Source organism: Micropterus salmoides, unplaced genomic scaffold (assembly GCF_014851395.1).
Source record: "Micropterus salmoides isolate LMB-PRFRI ecotype aquatic unplaced genomic scaffold, ASM1485139v1 Ms_hic_scaffold_5, whole genome shotgun sequence".
In the NCBI taxonomy this organism is placed as follows: domain Eukaryota; kingdom Metazoa; phylum Chordata; class Actinopteri; order Centrarchiformes; family Centrarchidae; genus Micropterus; species Micropterus salmoides.
In genome coordinates this window covers 18,991,703-19,014,415 of record NW_024044237.1, presented here as the reverse complement: position 1 = coordinate 19,014,415, position 22,713 = coordinate 18,991,703, and the positions used below count along the sequence as shown (strand labels likewise).

At 40.9% G+C, this 22,713-nt stretch overlaps 1 protein-coding gene across 1 annotated transcript in view; it reads left to right on the top strand.

Annotated features, from left to right (window-relative positions):
- The window catches only part of LOC119889312 (short transient receptor potential channel 7-like), a 58,336-nt gene extending 38,831 nt beyond the window's left edge, over positions 1-19,505 (top strand). Inside the window, 5 exon segments of the mRNA XM_038700236.1 lie at positions 8,688-8,883; positions 11,697-11,918; positions 15,503-15,583; positions 16,320-16,395; positions 16,620-19,505. Of these exon segments, the coding sequence (XP_038556164.1) occupies positions 8,688-8,883; positions 11,697-11,918; positions 15,503-15,583; positions 16,320-16,395; positions 16,620-16,759 (715 nt within the window). The 3' untranslated portion in view covers positions 16,760-19,505.
- The last annotated feature ends 3,208 nt before the right edge of the window (positions 19,506-22,713 follow it).

Here is a 22,713-nt window from a genome sequence, read left to right as displayed (position 1 = left end):
TAGTCCATCACATGAAGAATTCATTAACTATAGAAACATTAATAATTGGCTTCTCACTAAGCCACTGCTTTCCATTCTTGCACATCACATATGCAGTTTATCAGTGGTGGAATGTAACTGTGTAAGTATTTCAATTTTATGTTTCTACTCGACTACATCGAAGTAGCTGTTGTACATTTTACAGCACAACATTTGTTTGACAGTTTAATTACTAGTTACTTTTCAGATTACAACTTTTCATACTCTTCCAGTCCCTTGTATCTCCAATTCTGGTGATTTTGAATGTGACATTTACAGATACTTTCAGACTGAAAGATTAAGTGTTTCTTTATGGGTTGAAAGTGTTGTCTTACTTCTTAAGATGAATAAACAATAAAATAAAACTTGGATTAGCAGGAAACTGTATTGCCACAACGCTGAAAACAGCATAATGCATAATGACGAGGTTATTTGTACTTTAGATACTTTAAGTGACGTTTGCTAATAATACTTATAGTTTTACTTAAGAAAGGTTTTGAATGCAGGACTTTTACTTGTAGTAAAGTATTTTCACAGTGTGGTATTACTTCTTTTACTTAAGTAAAGGATCTGAATACTTCTTCCACCACTGCACTTTACAATAATAGTGGGATATAACACTGAAAAAAATCATAGACCCATTTAGTTATGTCACCTCACTTCTTCTTTTTAACTCAAATAGCTCTGACAAGTTTTGGAATTTGAACTCAACTGTATGAGTTTTGAGAAAGCTAAACTTGCATTAATTCATTGTGTTGACTATTTGAGACTTTTGTCATGTTGATTGAACATATATAAGTTATCAGTTGATTTCTGGGCGGGTGATGTGTCCCTGGGCCTGGGGGCCCGTTGTCTCCTCTCCTCACCTGGGCCCTCTTCAGCAGGGGTGGGGCTCCCGCTGCTTCCCCCTGCCAGCTCTCTCACAGTGGGGGCATGTGAATGGCTGCTGGGCGTTTAGTTTGTGCATTGGAGTCCGGGGGAGGCATTTCCTCGTTGGCTTGGAGGGACTGGTTTGCGTCCCTGTTTTGCTTCGTTGGCCTCGGATCCATGCTTCCCCATTTCTCTGTCGGCTAGTTGAAAAAACAAAAAAAAAAGGAAAGAGTGCGGGGATTGGAGCAAGAGAAAAAAATTGTCTAGGTGCTGCGTCTTTTGAGTTTGAGGAAAAACATTTACATAATCAACTAATTATTAGGGTTTAGCGAGTACTCAGTTGAAACGAGTATCCGGTAGAGATACTTTTTAAAAGTATCATCAGAGTAAAATGTGTCAATATCTATTTTGTTATAAACTATAAATATAGGAACCTTTTAAAAACAAAAATCAATTACAATTGTGATCAAAAACATTGCTCTGAAGCTCAATTCTGAGGCTGTTCTATAAATAGATATCTAATAAATATAGCAAGTTCTGATACCAATTTCAGGCTTAAGTAACTTCCAGTTAGTCCCGCCCACTTCTAGATTAAGCCCCGTCCATTCTGAGTATGGATGCAGAATATTTTATTTGTTTAACAGATACAGATAGAGATCTCATCCCTACTAATTATACACTGCAGATAAGTCATATATTAAAATTCCAACCAAAATATAGACACTTCTGTGGTAAACAAGACTAGTGCCACCGGTGGAAAAGGTTCCTGACAACAACCTTAAGGCCTTTTCAGAAAGGAGTTGATATCTGCTATTATTTTCAACTTTAACTGCGGTGTGAACAGGTACACTGACAAACTGCACTGCTGCAGATAATAACACAGGGGTGCTGTTTTCATGGTCTGTCTGCAAGGCCCTTTATACATGTAAACTGAAACAAATTTGGAATTTAAATCCCTTAACTTGAAATGGAAAGTAGTAGTAATTTAATAAAGTTGAAACTATGAGTTAGAATGACTCAAAGCATGAAGTTAAAGTTGTAAAAAATTCATTTAACTAAAAAACAACATTGAGACAACTAGAACACTGTAGTTTTATGAACTTGAATTTATGAGTTGAAACAAAGGCAATCTTCAAGTTGAGTAAACTTGCATTTTCAAGGCAGCAGGTGAACTTGCATTTCCAAGATAAACTAACTTGAAATGTTATCTGAACTTCATAATGTGAGCTGAAAGAGTGTAGAATTGTTTGTTAAGAGAAAGCAAGTTTCCTTGAATGGACAATGTAATATAATGTAGATAGTTGTTTTAACTCACAGTATTAAGTTCAAACAATAAATTATCATTAATCAAACAAATTGTATAACGTAACATCATGAGTTTAAACAAAGCTTTTGTTAAAGTTGAGTTTTCTCACATTTTTAAGGCAGCAATTGAACTTCATAATAGTTTTTGAAACAATGGGTCCCTCAATTCAGACAGAAGTAGACAAAAAGAGGCTTAAGTTTTGTAGTCTGCAGCCATCAATTTTGTCGGGTGAAATTAATACTGTCCCCAGCAGCTTTTATCAGCTGTAGGTAGTTAGCTCCATGAGGTGGTTGAAAAAAAAAGTCTCTGGCTGAAGTTTTAATGTTTCCAGCTAAATGGTTTTAAAACCAGAGTCCCGAGAGTAAAAGCATTAAATATGCACACAAATGCTACATACATAATAATGAAGCTTCAGCTGCATGTCAAAGACAAAAAAGTCAGCGTTCTTATCAGTGGATGATCCATGGAAATAAAGTAACAGCAATTGAAATTGTTGTTATTTAATGTAGAGCTAGTAAACATATAGGATGAGGCTATTTCTTTTTATTGTAAGCTTGGTTGCTTAGCTTCCATACTTTGACAACCAAGACATGTATGTTATAGATTTAATGTTTCAGGAGAAAAGGCTTTAAGGATGTGGACTAACCATTGTGTCTGACAAATGTAGCACTCCGGGTAATAATATCTTGGGTAACGAGTTTCCAATCCTTGTGTTGTTGGTTTTGGAAAGGCAAATAAAGACCCCCCCAAACTCAGTGAGCATCGTCTCACTAAAGCCCCATTCAAAAAGCTTCAACATGTGGAGAAATCCAAAGCTTGCCTAGTTATAGTTGCTGAGCTGTTTTAGGGAGGGGTTTGGCGAAAAGTCCATTGACAGTTTAGTTTGTAAATGAAAAGTGCAAAAACATTTAATTAATCCATTGTGACATTAATCGTTTGACAGGCTGAAATCAGAAGTTATAGTAGCCAAAATCAGTCCCAACATGTACATTTGTGCTGCACATTATGAAAAATAAAGACAACAGAGACTAACAGAGAGACAGACAGCGAGGGAGCAGCAAAATTTAAAAAAAAGTTGATCCAAGCTTGATTCAGTATCAAAACACTCCTAATTGCTCGTCTTGTGGTGTTGTATTCCCTGCTTAATAAGATTTCTCTCACTGCTTGCCTGAAGACACACACCAAAACAGCTTCCTTTTGTGTTGCTCTGTCTGCCTCATTTTGTATGCCACTGTCTGTCACACAAATGTACACACACTCATAAACAGGCACACTCAGGAGACACATTTTTGTTCAGTTCCCCTTTTCTCTTTCCCTCTCCGTCTTTTTAGTTCTCTATCAAACTCTCTATCGCTCTTCTCTCACACAAACACGCACAGACACATGCACGCAAGCAGGCACGCATTCATTCATTAAATGCCGAGGGGGGCACGGCCCCTGTTGTCACCATGGTGACAGCTCCTTGAGTGCGACAGATAGAAAGTTAAACTCAATTTAATATTTAAAGATGTTACGTCTATATATGCCCGTCTGTCTGATTACTTGTCTGCCCGCAGGAGAGGAGAGGAGAAAAAAAACAAAACAGAGAAGAGGTGATCAAGAAGGAGAAATGTAATATCTTGCTAATGACTGAAGGGAAGAGAGACAGAGCAGAAGGCCGGGCGCAGCCGTTCACAAAGTCTATATATGCATTTACATTTACATTTGGGCAATGTGAGAATATTGCTGCAGATTAAACAAAGAGAGGGAAATATATCAGAGGCAAAAAATAATGGAAAAAAGAAAAGTATAAATCAAAATAATAGATTGAGTGACAGAAATAGCTAAAAGCTGTTGGGATGAAAGATGGAAAGAGCATGAGAGAGGGAGGGAGGGTGATGCGGAGAAAGATATAAAAGCAATGGCAACAGGAATATAATGAGAAAATGGGCGAGAGATATAGAGAAAGCGAACGAGAGGCAGAGATGATAGCGAGAGAGAGAGAGGAGCTAAAACAATGACAAAGCCAAACAGAAGGCGTCAAAAGGAGGGGTGGAGAGAGACATGAGAGTATGTCTCTGGGGAGAAGAGGTTGAGTTGGGTCTGTCTGTGATTGGGTTTAGACTGCTCCTGCAGAGCTGAGGTGACTCACCAGTCTCCCACACACACAGACGTGCATGATGTTGTGTGTGGCGTGAGTGTGTATATTTGTGTGTGTGGTGGAGAGAGAGAGAGAGTGAGTATCAGAGTTTTTTACTGTCACTGTCCCGCAGGGGTGTGTGTGTGTGTGTGTGTGTGTGTGTGTGTGTATTAAACCATCATGTTGCATGCAGCCTATTGGGAGCTGCCACTCTTAATAACAGATAATAACACACTGTCCATCGCCATCTCCAGATGCCCACTGTCCCTGCTGATTCACTGCCTGTTGTACAATGCTGTTATAAAAGACAAATCTTCCATTATCCAGAGCATCACAAAAGAGCGTGACCAGTACCTGTCATCAGCAAAAGACAAATGTGAATTTATCAATGTTGCTCAATGATCTCCAAGGATACATTTTAGATGTTTCATAATTGCACGTTATGCAGTTTTTCCTAATTGCACTTCCAGGCATCTCACACAGATTTCAATTTTCAGAATTAAAAAAGCTGAAAAACAGCGTGAGCAAAAACAATTTACGGTGCACAGCAACACTGGCTGCCCATGCATCAACATTATCTAGTATGGAAAAAGTCCCTCTACTTTCATATATACTTATATCCATCTGTATTAGTATAGAAGTGAGGTGGTGTAATTTAAGTAGCTGTGTCGTGTTCATTTCACATATTTCTGTGAGATTATGTATGTAAGGATGGGTTCACTTCCACTTGTGCTGCCAACACAAGTTAACAACAATCGGCCTAGGCCAACAGATGAACAGTGTATATGAATAGTCCGTTATGTGGTGAGTGTGTGTGTGTCATTTTAATTGTGTGTGTGCGTCTGTCCCTGCGAGTGTCTGGTTTAATGGCACATTAATGTTGCCTGGAACAAAGCCCTTCATCATTATCTACACTCACATTTGGGAACATGAAAATCTAAATCGAGTGAGGATTTCACACGGGTGGGAAGTAGACAGATATGAGACAGAATAATTTGATTTAAAAGATAATTGGGATATAACATAATCGAGACCAGATCATTGGACTCATTTATTATTTTGTTTCATATTTCAAAGCCACGGGAAAGCATTTTTATCTTGTAAGAGAAGCTCCAGATAAGTGACTAGACATTATTTAAAGAGAGAAGGCTCGAAATAACAGGTTTTCAAGGCAAGTCCGCCAAAATCACCTTCTTCGACTCTCCTGATTGAATGATAGGTTGGTGGATGCGTGTGATGTGAATGAGTGAGAAGATGCGCTCTCTTCAGTATTATAAAGTATAGAAAGTGTTGAGTGCTGTTATCAGCTGCAGCTGAGTTGATATAGGTTGGGACAAGGCGAGAGCATTTGTCATGTCAGAACAGAAGTGTGAACCCTGCATACTTTGCAAACTCGCAAAAGGATCAGTTGCTCATTTTCAGCCAGCACTAGTTCATCTGTGTGAAAAGCTGCTAAGACGAGGGACTTTGGGTCCCCTGGGTGAAAGACCTCCACAACATCCTGATGCCTGAACTGGGCAAGTTTCAATCCAAAATAGATGCTTTTTCTTGCAAAACAATCATGCTAAGACAATTGCTCTTGCACTCTTAGATCCTTGCTTGCCCCTCAAAACATGGCTTCAAATCTTAAGTATTTGTATATGATTTTAAATATTCATAATGAAATATGCAACAACGAAAGTGAAGAAAACATCTTTAGGGATTATTTATTAAGAGCTTAACAGTCAAAAGTTGGACTAATCTGCTCCATCAGGAGTGTGTGAGTCTCCTAAAAATTACTTTTAATTTGCAGCAGCAAATATCTTTTGCCGGAAACATAATGCCTACCTGCTATCAACATAATGAAATGTTAATAAATATAAATGGTAAGTCACAAAATGTTGATACTGACATTATTAGTAAATTGTTGACCATTAGTTTTCCACCATACTAATATAATATCAAATACAAGCCTCTTGTAATGACTACAGCATTATTAACCTTTCTTTTACAGTTATGTTTAGGCAATCACAGCACTTGGTTAAGGGTAGGGAAAGATCGTGGTCTTGGTTTAATACAGAACACACACTCACACTGTACGCAAAACCCCAGACTGTGGAGTCCAAGTCCTTCAGTAAGAGTTGACAAAAATCTGTCACCGTGTTTTTTGAATACAGTCTATGATCATGTCCTGTGTTAAACCAAATCGATTCTTTTAAGTTACATACGTAAGTTACGTCACATGACTGTGACTTACTTAGGCCTACTTATTTTAACCGAAACTATGATCTTTTCCAAAACCGAACAGAGTAGTTTTGGTGCCTGAGCCTAACCAATCTGTAACTGTTTCCCAACTTTAACGATGTGTTAATTGTTACCATAACAACGAAGTCCGGTACACCTGTCGCTAGTAGTCTCCAATGGTCATATATATGTCATTTTGGTAGTCATTGTGTGTTGATAATATAGGATATACTGTATGTTAGCAGGTGAGCTGATTGTCAATACACATTAACATGATGAAATCAATGAAAATGGGATCTTTTACATGTGAGCGACAATTTGAAGTTCATCTGGAAAAACGTCTATTCAGAGGTTAAACAATACATACATGGTATGTCCTGCTATTCAGCTAAAGTTCACAGATGCACAGGGAATAGTGACTGCAGGCAGAGGCCAAAAGGTTGTTCTATGCAGAGAACATAGAGAGACTATGAGAGAAAACACACAGAGATAGTCTTTAAGGTAAAAGGGTGTGTTTTGGTTTCTTCCTGAAAAGTTAAAGCTGAAGTACTCAGAGGAGTCTCTGTTTTCATGTGTGTGTGTGAGAGAGAGAAGGGAAGAGTCTGTGCCTCTGTGTGTTTGTATCTGTCTCTGTGTTTTTATGCATGTGAGTGTGTTTTCTCTCCCTGTGCCTTCACCTAGCTCTCTGCTTGGCAATAAAACTGTCATTTTGAAAGAACTTAAGTTGGAAGATGCCTACAGCTGTAGACCAAGAGCCTACAGATCTTCTTTCCCCACAGGCCCTTTCTACCAGCAGCCCCTCTAGCAATCCAACTAGCCCCCCCCCCCACTCGTCATCTCAAGCCCATGCTTGCCACTCTGTCATGTACATGTCTATTTAACAACAGACATGTACCTGAATGTCAATGTTCTTGCAGCTTTGTGCTGTTTCACTTCGCCTCACTCACTGGGTCAGTGTCAGAGAATTATCCCCAGGCTGAACGGAGATGTGACTGTGGACCTCAGGAAAAAGCGCACTACATTAGCAGGGCTTGATTTATCATATCTAAATGTCAGGGTGAAAAGGCAAGCAGGGCTTCAGAACACATTTCAACCACAACTGTTGTCTGGTTTAATGTTTGGTTTAAATGGTTTAATGGTTTAATGAACCATGGGTTTAAATGTTTAAATGTTTCTTCATTTATCTTATGTCTTTAGATACAGCCATGACACCCCCTAAAATACCAGATACATGTTCATTTTAAGTTTTGGAGTAAAAAACAACCTTTATTGTGTTCCTATTCACCACAGGACAGTGCTACAGACTTTTTGACAGACTGATTTCTATAAACTCTCAAATGCTGACACTGAATAATTTCCAGCTATTTGTGGATTTTGCAGAAGTCTAACATGTTTTTTTATACAGTCGTACTTTTTCCACCCTGCACTGTGAATGTTTACATGGTGTGTTCAATAAAAACATAAAAACCGAACAGAGTAGTTTTGGTGCCTGAGCCTAACCAATCTGTAACGGTTTCCCAACTTTAACGATGTGTTAATTGTTACCATAACAACGAAGTCCGGTACACCTGTCGCTAGTAGTCTCCAATGGTCATATATATGTCATTTTGGTAGTCATTGTGTGTTGATAATATAGGATATACTGTATGTTAGCAGGTGAGCTGATTGTCAATACACATTAACATGATGAAATCAATGAAAACATAAAAACATATAATTGTTTGTGTCGTATTAGTTTAAGCAGACTGTGTCTATTGTTGGGACATAGATCAAGATCAGATCACATTTTATGACCAATTTATGCAGAAATCCAGGTAATTCCAAAGGGTTCAGATACTTTTTCCTGCAACTGTATGTGCAGTGCAGTATGTGTGTAATGTGAGTGTAGGTGTTCGTGTGTGTGTGTGTGTGTGTCTGAGAGAGATAAATAGGAGAATGTGTTCCCATTGGACATGACTCATCAGGTATTTCATCAGTGCCACCTCATAAACCTCACAACATTAAAATGCATCCTGTATGCAAGTATGTGTGTGTGTTTGTGTGTGTGTGTTTGAGCAAAAGCAATTAGGTGTTAACATGGTGGGACTGTATGTGTGTTCACTGTCATGTCCTGTTTTCTTACTGCCTTATTTTCTCTCCCTTTCCTTGTAGGGTGGAGGAGAGTTTTAAGACTCTTTTCTGGTCAATCTTCGGGCTGTCTGAAGTGATCTCAGTGGTGCTGAAGTACGACCATAAGTTCATAGAGAACATCGGCTATGTGCTGTATGGAGTCTATAATGTCACAATGGTGGTCGTCCTTCTCAACATGCTCATTGCCATGATCAACAGCTCGTACCAGGAAATAGAGGTACATAAACAAGGTGGTCAGTCAATATAGAAATGGTATAATGTTGTCAACAAGTCAAAAAGGATCATTGTTTGATCGCCTCTGTGCCTGCAGGTGGATTAGAGAGTGAGTTGAAAATACCTTGAATATCAATACAGTGGCAACAAACAAAAACACAGAATACAAAATAAAAGCAGTAGTCTCACTGGAAAGTTTTTTTTTTGTTGTTGTTGTTTTTTTAAAACTGTCCTGCCCAGCAGCCTAGTATAGAGGAGGAGCTGGATACCATATTGTGCCAGACAGATTTTACTTTAACTAGAGAGTATAAATATACTTTTTTTAATTTAAATTTCTTTGTCACTGGGCCAGACAGGGGGCAGACATGGGGATGGGGGACACAAACACCACACACAGACAGACAGCATAGAGAAAGGACAACACCTGCAAGGGAACGGGGATGGGGGGTGGGGACATCAGGAAATAGCAGAAGGAAACACCAATTGCAGAAAGCAACAAAAACTGCAAGAGAATGGGGGGGGGGGGGGGGGGGGGCGAAGAAAAACAAACAAACAAAAAACATAAACAAAGACAGAACAGAAGCAATAAACAGCTGACATAGGAAGCCAGCTGAAAGAGAAATGAAAAAGAGACACAGTAAAGCAAAATAAATAAACAATACAGCACAGCCATGAGAGCTGGAATAATAACAATTAATTTAAATAAGTAACTGAAAGAAAAGCATCAAGAATAATTCTACCAGGGGCCAACCTAAATTAAATTTGTTTGTGTGTGTGTCTATTTGTGAGACTGTATGTGTCTGTGTGGGTGAATGTGTCTGTATGTGTATGCGCGTGTATGTGTGTGCGCATAAGCCTGTTACAGAATGTAGGTCTTAGTGAGAGTGCGACGCCACAACCGCGCCGCAATAACTCCGGCAACAGGCAGACAAGAACCCCAGTATCCAATAGGAGTGGCAGAAAAAAAAATTGACTCCCAGACGCACCACGATGCGTATGCGGAAGACCCCGACCGAACCAACAAATGATCATCCAATTGCCAATCGACAACACAATGCCGTCGGAACGCAAAAGGCGGAACCTGCTGAAGAGTGGCGCCCGGGCCGACAGCAGAACACACGCAACTGAGACCACTGGTCTCCCACGCTGCGGAAGAACAAAAACGGCACGCAATCATCAACATCAGTGCGCAAGTGACAACCCCAACCCACACACTGCGCGAGCACGTTGACACCCAATGCCAGGCAGCCCTCTGTGTACGAGGCCTAGCAAACAAGAGAGAGCAAGCGGCAGAACACGACAGCAAAAGCCAGCGGAGAAAAACACCAGCAGCAAATCCCACCCGGCAGCAAACTGCTGTCCCCCCAACCGCCAGAAACGTGAAGGCCACCAGTGCCAGCCAACATCACCCACGCACAGCACACCCTCTGGCCGCCATGCAACGCCAGCCAAACTAGCAACGAGGCAGCCCAGCAGCCATCCAGAGAGCCATCACAGAAAAAAACAATGCATTGACAATCGCCCTATAATCCCATTGCAGCCCTCCGTACCACAACTGGATTGACCCACAAAGCGCCCAGAGATCCCCCACCCCCAGTAGCCAGGGCTCCCCGCGACCCCCCAAAGCACAAAGGACCCCAGACCACCTGTCCCAGGGAGAGCTGCGCCCCGCCCCGAGGGCAGGGGGACGCAGCGGGAGCCCCACCCCTGCCGAAGAGGGGCCCAGCGAGGAGAGGAGACAATGGGCCAGGCCCAGGACACACCACCCGCCCCAGACAAGAGCAGAAGTCTGAGTCCCGAGTCCCCAGATCCCCGGGTCCCCACGCCAGGGGTGTCACAATCGCTGGGCCCCCCACGCAAAGGGAGCCACAACCCACCCCAGGCCAGGCTAGGTGGACACCAACCCCACGGCACCCCGATGCCCCAGGGGCAGGACACGAGGCCAATGAGACCCCCCCACACACACCTTCAGTCCCCCCCTGTCTGCCTCTGTAAATGCATTGTATTGTGTTGGATGCATGTCACGGTTTGTGAAGTGTTGTATGGTGGAGTGGAGATAAGGTGCATGGTAACTAAGGTGCAGTTAAAATTGGAGGGTAGTTGCGATACAGGTACCCCACAACTGTCAGCTAGTAGAGCCTCCCAATGTGCCCCTTCCACCCCCAAAGCCCTCTGCGTCTAATGTTTAATTAAAATTGAGGGGCGGCCAGTGTGGGAGGAAGAAGGGCGAGGCCGCAATAAAGCAGACCACCCACCAAACGCCCTGCAGCAGTCTCACTGGAAAGTTGTTACAAAGGGCAATAATCTATACTATGTAACAAATATAGTACATACAGTGTTACAAAAATTCTACAGAAAATGTTTTGAACGACGTTTGAAAAAGTCCAAATGTGAGTGTGGCAGAAGCCTCTTGGTAACCCCAGTACAGACGCCAACTCAGGAGCTCGTCCAACCAATGATTTATTTCACACCGCACACATATACACTCCACATAAAGGACTTCGCCGGGCCGGCCATGGCAAAGTAAAAGTAAATTCCACACATGAATTGGATATGTTGTTCAGTTCTCCAAGACAGAACAATGTAATCTTTTGGTGTTAAAAGTTGGTCCCTATAACTCTCATAATAATTATAATTACATTATAATGTAATTATAATGTAATTATAATTATGGTAATTAGTTAACCAGTTTAATTTGATAACACGATCAGTCCAGTAAATTTTTTCTCTAAGGTTTCTGCAGTCTTATGCCATTTTTTAAAAGTCTTTACTCATTGCCAGCCCTGCTCAAAATGCACAATCTGTCCCTGTCTGCAGGAGGATGCTGATGTGGAGTGGAAGTTTGCCCGAGCCAAGCTGTGGCTCTCCTACTTTGACGAAGGCCGCACCCTGCCCGCCCCCTTCAACCTGGTTCCCAGCCCAAAGTCCTTCTACTACCTGGTCCTCCGCATCAAGTCCTGCCTGATACTCCTCTGCAAGGCCAACAGCCGGCGCCATAACAACGAGCTGGAGATGGGCATGCTCAACTCACAGGCCAAGGTCAGAGTCAGGAATTCTTACATTGCTTCCTAATCTCCTGATGAAGTACAGACACAAACTAAGAAATATGTTGTTATTGTCCATACATTATTCTATTTGACATTGAACAGCTACTGGACTGATATTACTGCTGACATTGTGAAGAATGGTTAATTAATTATTTTCTAAACTAAGTTGCAGTAGCCACTAAATACTGTAATAGGCTATGTTTCTCTTCATATCACTAATATTATCTTTTCTGAGTGCTTTGATTCAACTAATCCTACATTGTGCAGGAATTTGGGGGGGAGCCAGTAAATACAAGTTAAATACTGACAACTTGCAGCTTATTTTGCTTGCCTCCCATTCAGCAAAATATTCTCAGACAACATGGAATGGTATTATGAACTGATAGTTTACACAGAAAAAGCAACTAAGAAACAGCCATTTTAATACAGTTTGTTCATCTCAAGTTTACTCTCTTTGCTTTTGTGTATATTTTGCTGCAATGGCCGACATACTAATTACCAGGAGTTTACTTTCCTTCCAAATATTCCTCTTTTGCAGGCTCCTTCCAGGCAAAATGATGCTATGATTTGCCATGCAGCTTCAGTTAATGGACTGTTGAGGACAAGCTCACTTGGCGCTCAGTAATCTTCAGTTGACTTGTCTGTATATATAGGCCTGGTCTAACTGTAGTCTTGTAGTTTAGACTCAGGAAATACAGTACATGGTATTCCCACTGCAGGCCTGGGATACAACTTTAGCTTTGTTCATTTCCTATTTATAGGATTGTCCGTCTAAATAAAATCACTGTAACGAAAAGAAAGAAAATAATATACACCATTTAACACAGAATCAATTTTTGTGCTGTCCTTGTCCTCAGGGATTTCCTCTGTCTGATTCCTCGGCTCAAATTGTTCACCTCAGCGCCTTGGCTAAGCTATTAGTCAGGCCATTGGATCTGCCAACGTCTGCTCAAATATCTGGGCAGGTTTCTGATGGGGACAAGATGGGTTACACCCTGCTGCCTCTGTGAGCTCCTAAAGTTCTCTTCAGCTCTGACAGTTTAGATGCAGAACCAAGCAGGTGTAGCAAACTAACAATACATAGTGGAGCTACCAGCAGAGTTTGAGGAGCGGGACCACAAGTCAAACATGTCACCCCCGGCATTTCATTAAATACCCACATGTCCCATCTCCTCTTCTTCAGTCTCGCATTCTGCACCCCTCCTGCCCACCCCTTTCTCTGTCCGGTCTCCTTATCTCCTTCTTCCTGTCCATAGGGTTATAGGGGGGTCTGTCATGCCAGGATGCTACAGCGGATTTCCCTATTGTAGTTTCCCCACAACGCTTTCGAATGTCTATTCAGCAACAGCAAGCCTCGTACATCTTTCTGTTCCGATCATAAATAAATTATTTAACCGTATCTGTTGATTGTGGTCCTTGGTAGTGAAAGCGGTAAGATTTAGGGAAGACAGCATGGTCTTTCTGAATCAGTCTTCTTTTTTCCCCCTCTCAGTCTTTTGATCAATGTGTCTCACGTGAGATATCCAACTTTGAGAAAAGTGACATGCTGAATTAATGCTAAATATGCTAGTTTCAAAGCAGCATATGTTCATAAAGATAACTAAGGCAGTGGGTGGTGAAATACCAGTTTTAATGACTGGACTGTATATTTAATTGTGTATGTGTGTGTGTGTGTGTGTGTGTTGGTATTTGCCTGCAATGATGCTCAGACCCTTTGACGAATATGTCTTTCATATAGTCACAGTATTTATGACAATTAATTTCTTGCCAAATGCAAAGAAAACTCAAAATAGTATCAGTTAAATGGAGGCAGCAAAGGGCAACAAAGCAGGTTATTGATAGGGACAAGATCACAGACAACACAGCAAAAGAGGTTTAAGCTTTGTCAGTTGGGCTTTGGAAAACCTCAGCATAAAAGATCTGTTTCTCAGATTCACATGAAGCTGTAGTTGTCATCTGGTTGTGTGGTTCAGTAAAGCAGTATATATAGTCTATATAGTATATATATAGTAAAAGTATATATAAAAAAATTGCATCTCTAGCTATAGTGCAGAGCCAGGTTAGGACCCAAATGGAATACACAAAAGCAGGATGCAATGCAGGTGGTTAATTTAAACCAACAATAAACTAAACAGGCTCTCACTGGTACATGGCAAAGTCCAAACAAAAGTGAATCCAAACTGAGGTAAGCAAATGCAAAAGCAGGGTAATCCAGAAACGCAGGGACAGGGCAGAACACTCAACATAAGACAACAGACAGAACTGAAACCCAAAACACTGACTAAATGACAGATACCTAACTGATAAAAGAATAAACTCACAGAGAACAAACGGAACAGATGACAGGACTAACATGCAGATACAAAACCAAACCCTCAGAATCAAAACCCAAAAACATAGCACTCAGGACAGCATCGTGACATAAACACTATTTCTGAACATTTTTTTCTTTCTGAGAACACAAGATGAGTTTCCCTGCAAAATGAAAACTAATGTGATTGTAAGTTCAATCAGAGCACAAATTAATGTGAATAGTCTCTACCGCAGGTAACTGAAATCCTAGATTAAAAATGACACTTGATTGATTCCCTGTTACAATAAATTGAGGTTTGGTTGAGATGTTGTATGATGAACTTCAGTAATGTTTTTTCTGTTATGATGAATAGTATTTTAGAATGAATCTGTTTTTAATTTAGTGCAGACACACTACGTGCTCTGTATGTTTATACAGTATGTTGTATATTCATAATTCTGAAAAATTCAGCAGCTCTCAAAGAGAAATGGATTATTTAACATTGATAACAAAACATGATTAGTTTTTTCAGGGCTTTCAACTTAACTTTGTCAGTTATTCTTTAGAAAAAGCAAACATGTTCATGTTGTACTTCTGTATTATGTTGAGATATCTTCAGGCCTCCAGGCGCAGCTTTAATGCGTATAGAGGAGCAGCTGGTTGTGTTTGTCCACACTCAAAATAGGCAACGTTGGAAAAAATAGCAACACCTTCCCTTCAGGCCTCCCTTCCCAAAGCCACCCAAAATACATTTCCATGCGCAGTAAGTACACGGGTGCACAGGTAGGTAGGTAGGTAGGTAGGCCAGCCAATCATTTCATTTGGCCGTGCTTATTACAGTCCTGTGACAGTCACAGATACCAGATTATTTTGTCAGAGCATTTGATTGATTGATTGCTGTCGGGATATAAAGAGTATTTCAAAAAATATAACAAAAAAGGCATCAGAAATAAATTGCCTACCCTAGCTTGAAGTTAAAACTCATTTTGACACTGTAGTGCTAAAATGACATGCACGCTTCTAAGCAAGGTCATGGACATGGAAGGTATCTAGAAGTCAGTTAATAGAGGTTTCCTCTGGTCAAGTGAAGCTGTCAATTTTTTTTCCTTCTCTTTGAAGACATCTGTGAGCGCTAGATACAAACAATAAGCATTATTGTTTTGTTTTGGCAGTGTGCTGCCTCTTCTTACACCCTTTTCAAATGCTTCCATTATTGAAGATCACTGAACCCTGAAATGTGACGTTAACACTGGACTGTTGTTTGTATCCCACTGTTGCAACAGGATGAGCGCCTCAGATCTTATCCACGCCCGGGAGAAGAGTTCATGCACAGAAAATCTAGAAAACACCCAACACGATACCAGGTAAGGCAGTGAGCGAAGGATGTGTAAAGAATCTCAAGAACAAGAAGGGAAAAGAAAGAATAAAAGGAGAGACGGAGAGCAGCATTCAGGCTGAGGAAGCTAGAAACAAAATGACAAAAGTAGATATGTATAACTGCAGAGAGAGGAGCTGGCTGGACGGTGATAAAGGATGACAGGAAGAGCGATGGAGAGAGAAAATGAGAGGGATGGAAGAGGTAAAGAGAAACTGATAATAAAGACAGATAAGGAAGAGGCAGGAAGGTACGGAGATGAGGGAAGAATTTAACAAGAGTTCGGATGAAAGGGCATCCACTAAAAGGAAGGCAGGATGGAACAAGTGAAAGGGGGAGAGGAGGAACAGCAAATAGAAAAACAGAACAGAGTAAGGATGAAAATGCCTCTAATGAGCTGTTTGAGAGAGATCGAATGCAGACACTCTGTAAATGAGCCCAAAGTACCACACTGAGGAGGGAAGAGATGCTCTCCTCTGTAGTCTGCCCTTCACCTTTGCCATTAGGGAATTCTCACTTCCTTCACTGGTCGACTGCGCTATTGTTGTTGTTGTTTTTTTCCACTTCCAGCACACAAATGCTGCAGCTGCAGGACTTCCCTACTCTCAACATTTCACGCACAGTCTCTGAGACACAGTGCTGTGCTGTGCTGTGCGCTATGCGATGTCACATCGCCTTGTCACCTTCTCTCTATTTAATCTCCTCCTTCCCTCTCATCTTTGTAGAATATCATGAAGCGTCTGATTAAGCGATATGTACTAAAGGCTCAAGTGGACAGAGAGAGCGATGAAGTCAATGAAGGTAAAAATTCATCATTAAGGGCCACTCTTATTCAGTCGTTATTTGCTTAGGGCATGTTTGTGCCTGAGAGTATCTACTGTTATCGAGAGACAAGACGTAGGAGTTATTGTGTGTGTGTGTCTGTATGTGTAAGAAAAAGTCTATGAAATGAGGTGTGCTGTGCATCTTCCATACATGTCAGTATTTGTTCATGTTTACATGCCCTGATTGTTGCTGCGTTATAGGCGAGCTGAAGGAGATCAAGCAAGACATTTCCAGCCTCCGTTATGAGCTCCTGGAGGAGAAGTCCGAGGCCGCCGGAGAGCTGGCTCTGCTCATCCAACAACTTGGCGACAAGTTTGGCAAGAACACCATGAGACACTGACAGGACTCGCTAGAAGGGGAGAGAAGCAAGAAGGGAGGAAGGTGTGAAAGAGGGTGAAATCAGGAGGAGGTGGGGGCAGACAGCAGGGTCATGGTAGGTATTTTTAAGACTTTGATAGCAGAAGAGGGGGAAAGAAGGGAGCAGGGGAAACAGGATTTTTAGAAGATTGACAGGGAAGAAAGTGAGAGAGTGAGAGAAATAAACTGATTAAAATTTTGCTGAACGCAAGAGTTTAGTATATGCAACGACCAATTAAGGAGGAATGTAAAAAAGAGGATAGCAGTGACTGCAAGTAAGCAGGAGGCCAAAGGGTCAGAGGGCACGTATACTCAGTTGGAGGGGGTTTGTGTTGACAGCTGAATTCTAATTAAAGGCACCATCTTCAGGGAATGAGAGAGGAGAGGAAGACAGAGGCTCACAGACTGGGTGGGAGTTAGAGGGAGACCAATGAGGGGGGAAACACAATCACTATGAGATATAAAGAGGCACCACAGAGCAGGAGCTGAGGCGGTGATGCGGCGATGAGGGCCCCCACATCCACTGCACAGATATCAGTGCATCTCCAACTTGGAGGAGAGAGAGGGTAGCCCAGAGATGGGATGACAGAGAGGGAGGGCTTGAGAGAGAGGAGGGACGAGAAAGAAAGGCACAACAAAAAAGACTTCCACTGTTATTCACACCAGAAAGGCTGGCTTTGCTTCTATGTCTTCACTTTGCCAGGACAAGCATAGTGACGCCTGTTAAGATACTGTGCACTCCTTTATACACCAGGCTATCTAATTAATGCATTTTCCATCCATAATGTACAACTTATAATCAGGAGTCGAATGATTCAGGAAAAAGTGGGAAACAGTGTAGGATTTATGCATTTGAAAATCGTTCAAGCTCACTCAAAAATGTAGCATTATCCTCTTTGTAATGTTGGTCAGAGACTTTTGTATGTCCACATAACACACAGTGTGTTGTATTGACATACAGTATTGCAGCTCCATGTGAATTGTCTCCAGGAGATCATATGTTAATAAAGAATTGACATTGTAGAGTTTAAAAATAGTTAAAAGTGGCAATAACATTACTCCAGACAGCGTGTCTCTACCTCACTCAGAATTATTTAAAATACAATATACCAAGCGAGTACACGTTACCAGAAATGTTGCAAGCATACCTAACTCATGGATGTACAAAAACAAATAGCAACATTTCACATGATACCTCTCTCCCTTTGTTTAAAGTCTCATGCATATTTGAACAACTTTAAGCCAATAAACATGTTAAATATGACAGATAGTCATATCTGATCTATCTAGATAACAAACAGAACAAAAAGTCTCTGTGCGACACATTTGCTAAAATCGTAACCAGAAAGCAACGTGTCCTTGAGGAGTTGTGTTTACGGCTGTAAAATGCAGAAGGTCAGTGCTTATGAGAAGCACATGAAGGCTTTAGGGCAACTATACTTTTGTGAGATGAGAAAATGAGGGAGATGGAGACTTTTGGAACAACAGTGTAGTCATTTGACTATAAAACACTTCTGCTGCAGAAGCTGTGTGGAGTAATTTTATGGTCTTGTTTTTCTTTTGGAGACTTATTAGAGATACCGCTACACTAGCTAACTGACTGTGTTAAACTTCACTAGTGATTCGACTGACGGGATGAGTAGGTAATAGCTGAACTTTTGCTGTAACTAAAATATAAAGAAAATGGCATATCAATAATAATGCACATGATAAACTGCTAATTCTGCCTATTAGAAATTAGAATCTTTTTATTTGTGCTAAGTGAAAACTGTATTCACAACAAACAACTATTCAGATGTAGATACAAATGGGGTGCTAAAGATTATGTTGACCTGTGGGTTCAGCCAAAGTGTATGTTGTCCGCTGCTTGTGGGAAACAGCAACATCCAACGTTCATACAACACTGGTCTGCATATATTTCAATTAAAAAACTACAAAACTTCATAAATTACAGTTTTGGTGTTTTAAATGTTTAATCCATGGATTGAAGTGGTTCCTCTGGGGACTATGCTGTGGATTCAGATCATTACATACATCATACAATTCACCCCTTTCAAAACCATTTGGTTAACATAAAACAATTAAATATTTTCAAGCTAAAACACCACATTTTTATTATTCTATTATTGTGTGGATGCTATCAAATGTCTTTACCCCCACAGGTGAGAATCAGCAGGGGCCTACTGCACCAATTAAAACATTTAGAGCTCTGTCATTATACATCTTTTGTTATGGTGTGAAAACAAACCAGATCATCATTATCAGTTACAGTAAAACTTCACCTTACAATACTGTGATGAGTTATTTCCAAGACAAATATATTTATATTTGAATCCTTGCAGGTAGCTTTAAGCCTAAACTCACTAGTAGGTGTAGTAGGCCCAAGTCTGAGTGAATATTCTAAATCAAAAGGATTATGTGGCATATGTGGAAAAGTCAAACTTTTTAGAGATATGGTTTTCAACCTACAGTGACCAAATCTAGTTTCAGATACACAAATGTTGTTTTGTCAAGATTTTATATAAAGAAGTAGTGGGGCGTTTGTCTTTATTTATTTGTACTGTATGTGTCAATGAGTGAAAGAGCAGCTAACTATTTTCTGTGTGCACAACCAGGCTAATAATGAAAAGACTCCCAGATATTCCCACCACCTGAAATACAAAATTAACTGAAATACTGTATTTTTAAATTGTACGCAAGAAATATTGATTAAAGCAAATCTTGTACTGTATATTGTCATATTTTTGATCCTTGAATGAAAAAGAATAAACTCTAAAGTGGTTGTTTAATCATTGGAGTACTCTTTATATTTGTGCTGAAAGGTGGTTTAATGAAATTTAATAAGTCTAAATATTCAGCGTTTGTCCCCAACAGCAGCCCTTGGTCGATGACAGGCGCTGGAGCAAAGCCAAACACGTGGCTGCAGTGTTGCTCTGCACTCTGGCAACTGTATATACACACACACACACACACACACATACACACACAAATGTACACATTTAGAACAAATGCTCTTTAAACAAACATTTGAACAGCGGGAGGACCCAAACTGAAAGTTATTTCCCAACAGGGACACTGTCACCGACAATTTAATGACCTAAAAACTTTAACAGCAGAAGGCAATACAAGATTTGCTTTGAAGCGTCATTGGTTTCTTACATAAACCAGCATCCAGAACTGAGTATGTCAAGCATGTTTGTATTGCCCAATTCCACATATAATATCTCAGAGCTGTCTACAACAGCAATTGTAATAAACACTGTCTCACAAAATTCAAAGATCCAAAACTACTGTGCAAAATAATACCCAATTTTTAAAGAGTTAAACCAGTAGAGCCCAAGAAGAATCTCAAAGACTATGTACAAAAAAACTTCATGAGACTTGAGTTTGGCCAATCAGGGATGTTTAACAGTGCAAATTCCACTCTGTTAGTTGCTGGCTCCATGAAATAACTAGCAGATATATTACAATGGCTCTGTAACCAAAACTTCAGCTAGATTCCTCTAAAGGTAAAGGTCCAGAGTTCCTACAAAATCTTAAAAAGGGTGTGCAAATACAAACTTAAATTCTGCACCAAAATAAACCAGAACACATTTCTAGGTCAGTCAGTGCTCCGCCGTTAGGATATGAGCGGCTTGGCTAGGCTAGCAGATGCATTACATCCTAAACTGGAGCCCAAACCAATCCTAACATTCCCTCCATCCCCAAAGTACAAGTGCAAACCCCCTCTTGTAATAAGGAACTATAGTTCAGGAGCACACAGTACATGCACACTACTGTTAAAGCATTACATGAGGTTACTGCAGACTCAACATGCAGTATGTTTTAGAGTGGCATTAGCTAAAAAGGTTCCTAAAAGCCGAAGAACCCCTCTGTGACTGGGAGATTGGCTTTTCTGTAAGAGTCATGCACCTGTGTGTGTTTGTGTGTGTGTGTGTATGTGCATGTGTGTGTGTGTGTGTGTTAACCTCGCTAGCATACTTGGCATGTCAGAGACATCCTGAAAGCTGCCCTCTAAAGCAACACTGTAAACATTCCATGTCCAGATGTTTTTCAGACCTCAGCTACTCCATACCATTCATTTGCCACTTTCTGCATTGTTTCAGGCTGTCACTGAAAGGCCTCCTTTTATTGCCTAGTCTGCCATTGCACAAAAGCCAAGGAACCCAACGAAGTTGTCATTAAAACTTCCCTTACATGTCGTCTTTTAGACTATATATGACAAGGGTCAACATATTTTGGGTGCCTTTAATTTCAGTGCAATTCTTTCGTGGCCATTTTTTTGAAACAACGCTGCTTTATGCAGAAAGTGTTGTGTCAAGAACAGGGATATTTGAACATCTAAACTGTACAAACCTTGTACTTTTCTTCTCCTGTGTAAGTGTTGATGATGTAGGGTAGTAGGTGGTGAAGAAGATCTGTTAGCCTTCCCCGGTGAGTACTGCTTTGAATGAAGTGCTCACACATGAAATGCTGCTCTTCAAAATAAAGTTTTGGATTTTGCACTAAAGTTTCACTTCAGGGAGAGGGTTCCTCGATCGTGACCATGCACTCCTCCAGAATTTCATGAGTCTGTGAACTCATCTCTCAGCATTTTCACATAATTATTCAGGTTGTAAAGTATATTTTTTGATAAAAGTGTTGGCAAGCACAGCTTTAAGGGAAAATGCTACAGTAACCACAATTACAGGCTTGGGTACATTCAGAGGAGCGTCCCTTCCACATCACGTTGTTGAGTCTGATGTATAACCTTTGTCACATTCTCTTCTTCTGTTGCCTCCACTCGTCCTCTCTCCTACCCATCACTCACTGCTGCACTATATATGCAGGCCAATAAAGCAGAAATACCAAGAGAAAGAACAATTTAACCCAAGAAATGCTGTACACTACAGCATGCGCACACACACATACATAAACAGCAGACCCTTATTGGACTATCTCCATAGCAACAATGTCAGTCTGAGAGAAGTTCACAGGAAATTCTGTTATCTGATTCCTTGAGTGCTCTCTGTCAGACTTTTGATATGAGTTTTGGCCTTAAGGGCGTTACTCAATAACACGCTCCACCAATTGGGTGTGTATTTGTGCATGTGTGAGTTGTACATGTGCTTCTGTTTTAACCAGGAGATCAAATTTTATGGTATTAAGTATATCTGTTCATGCTCAGTTGTGTTTAACCCGTGAACTGATATTAGCCTGTGTGTTTGCATAGAAAACCTTGAAGACAAGTGTGTGTGTGTGTGTGTGTGTGTGTGTGTCTGTCTGTCTGTCTGTCTGTCTGTCTGTCTGTCTGTCTTGGAGAAACATAGTATCACTGACATCCTTTCTCTGGAGTAATTTGTCCCAGAGGCGCAAGGCATAGTACTGTTTCCAAGCCCTCCCTCCCTCCCTCCCTCTCCTCCTCTTCATCCTCCCTCTCTCCATCTCTCTCGCCTCCTCCATCTGTCTTTCTCGGTTTCTGACTCTCCTGGCAGAGCAGTGAGCGATGAGACATCCTGCCTCTGAAAGACACAGGGATTCCAGGGATTTGGAGGAGATATTAGACTCCCTCTCCGACTCACCTATCGCCTTGTGCCCGGAAGCCCCCTCATGAGACAAACAGCGTCCACTCATATACTTGCTTGCTTGTATAAACACATGCATACATGGCAGATTACCCACACTCGAATATTATTAGAAGCTTGAACAAACGTAGGTGGGTTCAAACACATTACACACACTCACTCACTGAGGCGCGAATACTCACATATGCATGCACGCTCACACACTCACATTTTAACAGTGAATGCTAATTTGTTTGTACACAAACGCTTACACACATATTCATGAAGGCATTAACATGGAAGCAAACTTAAACTCAAACGTCGCTCTGTGCCTCTTGCAGAAATGTGTGTCACATTTTTTAAACACACCCACACACACAGATACTGCTCCTAT